We start from the raw sequence: 5,168 nt of genomic DNA on the forward strand, positions 1-5,168 counted from the left end.
TCGCCGTCTGAGCGGCTGAGCCAATCACATTAATAGACGCATGGATCAGTTCAAATTGGAGGGGTGCTCATAACCCCCATGACAATGCAAAAATTTGGTGTGATTTTGTTTGATTGATCTGAAACAGGGGCGTCACGGTGATCGACTGGATAGCATGTCATCCCCACAGTTCAGAGGTTGTGGGGTCGATCCCTGCCCCGGCCTTACTGTATGGAGTTTACATGTTCTCCCCGTGCCTTGGGTTTTCTCCGGGAACTCCGGTTTCCTTCCACATTCCAAAAAACATGCATGGTAGGTTAATTGATCACTCTAAATTGCCCTTTGGTGTGAATGTGAGTGTGTGTGTTTGTTTGTCTCTGTGCCCTGCGATTGGCTGGCAACCAGTTCTGGGTGTACCCCGCCTACTGCCCGATGACAGTGCGGCCGCGACCCTTGTGAGGATAAGCGGTTAGGATAATGGATGGATGAGTGGATGATCTGAAACAACCAGTGTTAATTTTGACAAGATATTTTAATTTAGCTTTAGCTTTAGTCTTTTGACTGAAATTAATTAAAGATTTAGTCATAAATTAGTTACCTGATTGTATTTGTTTCAGTCCAATTTTAATCGCTGATTTCCTTCAGCATACATTTCAAGTTTTATACAGAAAGTATTACACACTTACTTGGATCTGTAGTTTAACACGCAAGACACACATTTAAAGCAACTGTGTCAAACTTTGTTTCAATGAAAAATGTTGAAATGACCATATTATGCCATTTTAACTTTAAGAATTGTTTTCAACTAAATAAATGTAAAAAAAATAAAAAAAATTAAAGTGATTTATTAATAAAGTTGCATTGGATTGGATTGGGCCATCTTATTTTTCTGAACTTTTTTAGTCATTACAAAAGTGGGAGCCCTCTACTCCAGGAGCTGTGGTGGGCCGTGGCTGTTCGTCTGGCTCATGGGTCTCCAGTCGCTGTGTGTACAGACACCTGCACAGCTGTACGGGGAATCAATGCTGGTGGCCTGTGGCTGCGGCCTGCGATCTGGCTCCGGTGCAGACAGCTCTGTGAGATGGTGTTTCTTAACGATACGCTCTGTACCCTACCCAGCATCTAGTCTTTTAGTCATTCATTGCTCTCTTACGTATTACTTATGTATGTTTGCATATCGTCGCTGTCCTGTGAAAAACATGCATGTCCAATTTTGAAATACAAAAAATAAAATAAAAATAAAAAAAACGTTAATGCGATGTTTGTAATGCGGAAACCCCAGTCATGTAAAAAAAATAAATAAATAATAATGGACATAAGTGTTTTTCGTAGGGCAATGATGATGTGTTTGTTTGCACCCTTGTGGGTGGTGGGTGATTTTAATAATGTGAGGTACTTTGAGTTGTATTGTTATGTATGAAATGCCTTTATAAATAAACTTTGATTGATTGATTGATTGATTGATTGAGCCCAAGCTCCAGGACTGGTGGGGGGGGCCGGAGGAGTGCAGTGACCCGTGTACTGGTGAGGGTGAACTGAGTCCATGTGTAGCAGGGGTGTCCAGATCCGGTCCTCAGGGGCCGCTTTCCTGCCTGTTTTCCAGCTCTCCTTGCTGCAACGCACCTGATGATCGTGAGCAAGCTCTCAAGAAGCTTGATAACGATCATCAGGTGCGTTGCAGCAAGGATAAATGGAAAACAGGCAGGAAACCGGCCCTTGAGGACTGAGTTTGGACACCCCTGAAGTATAGTATTCATCTTAGGAGCTCTTAGAGCCATGCTTTGTCTGGTCCCTCACCTAGGACCGTTTTTCCACAGGTGACCCTGTCAGGGGATAAAGCCCCAGACATATTAGCTCGTAAGCTCATTGGCTCACACAAACCCCTCTACCACAATAAGGTGAGGGCTCAGGGAGGAATTATTTTATTGATTCATATATATTTTACAAATGTTGTATTTTTATTCTTCTCTTATATTGAGAATATATTATGAAGCTACTGTACCGGAACGTTTTGAACCCTTTCTATGCATGAGAAATCATTGAACATTTGCATTTATTTAATACAGTATGTGTTGTAAATGGAGACATAAAAGGGGCCACTAATTTGCCACTCTTTCAAAGGTTTATTACATGCTGGACAACATAAATATGGCAGAACAAAATAAATGAATAATGAAACACAAACAAAGTAACATAACATAATGTGGTTGTACTGTATATACATTTTTATGTTTTAACCTTTAAAAGACTTAGACCCCAGCAGTAATACATAACTTGTCAATAAATGCAATTTCAACACTCAATATATAAGGAAATAACACTCCAGCACTGTGACAGTAAATGGGCTGTTACTTGTATAGCGCTTTTTAACCACTCTACCACTGAGCCATGCCGCCATTATGTATAGTATTCGTCTTAGTAGCACAGCCAAAAATCATGCTGCTATAACAAACTACAAATACTATTTAAAAAACAGTGCAGTTGCAAGTAAGGGACCCTTTACAATCTTTAAAAGATATTAGACATTGTAACATTTGGAGAACAAAAAAGATGGTAAATTACAATAAAGAAACAATTTAAGCTGTACAAGCACAAACATCACTTTTCGGAGTTCCCTGACTTTGCACAAAGGTGCCGTACAGGAAATATACTGTAAGTCTGCCACGAGGAAAAAATCTTAAAATCATAAATATGAAACTATGAGCCATCTGTCAGATGCATTTACTGTATTTGAATGGGTGTTGCTGTGGCGGAGGGTAGTTGTCTCTCAACTTGAATTACAGGTTGAATACTTTGTCCCTGGTGTGATGTTTAAGTGTCCTTTAGTATGATACAGTTACATGACAGAGTTATTGTCTCATTTTCCCGATGAACATTGTTGGCACTCGAGCCGATACAAAAGTACACACTTTATCTACTACCATTTTCTTCTGTCCAATAACAACTGCGTGTTTGCAAAGTATTCAGTGCCCTGGTCCGATTTTCTTTTTTGAAAGCTAGGGTCTCAATATCACAAAGCATCTCAATTTTAAGTTTCTGAAGGTTAAAATACATTTTATCCTGTGATTTATGCTTTGTCTCTGAATGACTTCGGCATGTCTTAACACATTCTTGATCTGTTTTCTTCTCTGCAAATGTCTTTTCCTTGTTTATCCGATATGTTTCAACAAAATTGGTAATCACCTGTAGCTGTTTCTCCAAGTATTTTTTCATCCCATGCCCAGTGTATTTCATCTGATCAATCTCCTTCTTTTCCATGTTTGTATCCCTCCAGATTTTTCGCAAGCAGTCTCTTTTAAAAGTATTGAATTCTCGGGAAACACCTCTTTTGGCCAATGATTCAGGCTGAGTGGAAAGTGTCCCTTTCTGTTCTTTTCCCACATTGTCACTGACCGATACTGATGGAATTAGAGTATATTCTCTTTCTGACTGCATGAATTGACCTGTTATATGATGATGTTCATGCTCTTCCAGGCCCCACTTTGTTTCAAGTTGTTGTGTCTGCATCACTGTTCTCTGTAGAGCATATTTCTTGTGCTCTTTATTTTTTATTTCATTCATTTTCATCAACTCTTGCCAATTAAGACATTCTTTAGAAGTAACCTCAGTTTGTATTCCCTTGTTTGATTTTGTCATCACAAGATGGGTGGTCAGCTTACGAGAACCACTGATGATCAGTTTTTGCTCAAGTACAGAACACACGTCTTCCATTATTTTACTGCAATACAGGCAATATTGATTTTTGTGTTCTAAGTATTGCACAATTTCTATAAAATTATCATGTAGCTTTTGTTTGAAAAGTTTTAATTTTGTGCTGATTGTGTAAGTGTTTTCAAATTTCCTCTCAATCTCGAGTAGATTGGCCTTTACTGTTTCTATAGATATGACATTAGTCATGAAGTTATCTTGCCACACTTTTGGCTCAGACGGCAGTTGTTCCAGGTTGTCCTTCTTAAGTATTAGTCTTTCCTTCTCTAAATCAATATTATTATCCATTGAAACTAAAGTTTCCCTCTCATCGCTGACACTGTCCAAAGCAGAATATACATATTGTCTGTTCTTATCAAGTTCTTCTTTTTGTTTCATCATACTTGACAGCAGACGACCCAACTGGATCCTTCCCATCAGCAGCAGTTTGCTTTTAACTGCTACTTGGTCTGTCATCTGATCAAGGTCTGCAAGCATATTCTTCAAAGCAAGTGTCATTTTCTGGACACCCTGCTTGTTTGCATCTAAATTCATTAATGTTTTAAAATTGTTTGTAACATTCTTCTCATTCAACTTCTGAAGATTGGCCTTCACTATGTCTCGTGATTGCATGTTACTTATTAAGTCATCTTCCCGCAACCTCAGCTCAGTTCGCAGTTGTTCCAACTTGTCCTTGTCAATTGTGAGTCTTTCCTTCTCCATATCAATATTTTTCTCCAATGACAGTAAATTTTCCCTCTCAATGCCGACTCTGTCCAAAGCAGAATCAACATCATCTCTGTTCGTAACAAGTTCTTCTTTTTGTTTTATCATGCTTGACAGCAAACTACCCATCTGGATCGTTCCTCTTAGCAATAGTTTGCCTTTAACTGCGACTTCAGCTGTCATCTGATCAAGGTGAGCAATTTTGTTCTTCACAGCAAGCGACATTTTCTGCATGTATTCCTTGTTGGCTTGTAGTTTGATTGTTTTTTTGTGAATGTTTTCAAGTTTCTTCTCATTTACCTCTTGTAAATTGGCCTTTGCTGTTTTTAGTAATTGAGCTTTAGTTATAAAGTGATCTTCCCATTCTTTCAGCTCCGCTTGCTGTTGATCCATCTCTTTTCTCTCGCTGGCTAGCCTTCTTCTGTCTTCTTCAAGATCATTTTTCTTTGAAATTAATGTTTCCCTCTCATTTATGATTCTTTCTGAAGCAGCAACAACAAACTTTTTCTTCTCCTCAAGTTCTTCTCTTTGTTTCTCCATGCTTGACAGCAGACCTTCTTGCAGGATCCTTTCTCCCTGCAGCAGTTTATTTTGGTTTAATATTTGATCCGTCACTTGATCGAGGTCTGCAAGCGTCTTCTTCAAAGCAAGTGTCCTTTTCAGCAGGCCTTCTTGATTTGTTTCTAAATCAAGTTCCTTCTTGAATATGTTTTCAAGTCTTTTCTCATTCAACTCCTGAAGATTGGCCTTCACCATGTCTAGTAATTGTATGTTAC

At 38.8% G+C, this 5,168-nt stretch overlaps 1 protein-coding gene across 1 annotated transcript; it reads right to left on the reverse strand.

The window, feature by feature from the left end:
• Positions 1-2,082: 2,082 nt before the first annotated feature.
• On the reverse strand, positions 2,083-4,932 carry LOC147132810 (uncharacterized). The gene has a single exon (XM_086013163.1). It carries the CDS (start codon positions 4,930-4,932, stop codon positions 2,890-2,892), a length of 2,043 nt encoding a protein of 680 aa, XP_085869289.1. The 3' UTR covers positions 2,083-2,889.
• Positions 4,933-5,168: the final 236 nt, after the last annotated feature.

The sequence above is a fragment of the Filicampus tigris genome, chromosome 17 (assembly GCF_054856515.1).
Source record: "Filicampus tigris isolate MCC_2025a chromosome 17, RoL_Ftig_1.0, whole genome shotgun sequence".
Lineage (NCBI taxonomy): Eukaryota > Metazoa > Chordata > Actinopteri > Syngnathiformes > Syngnathidae > Filicampus > Filicampus tigris.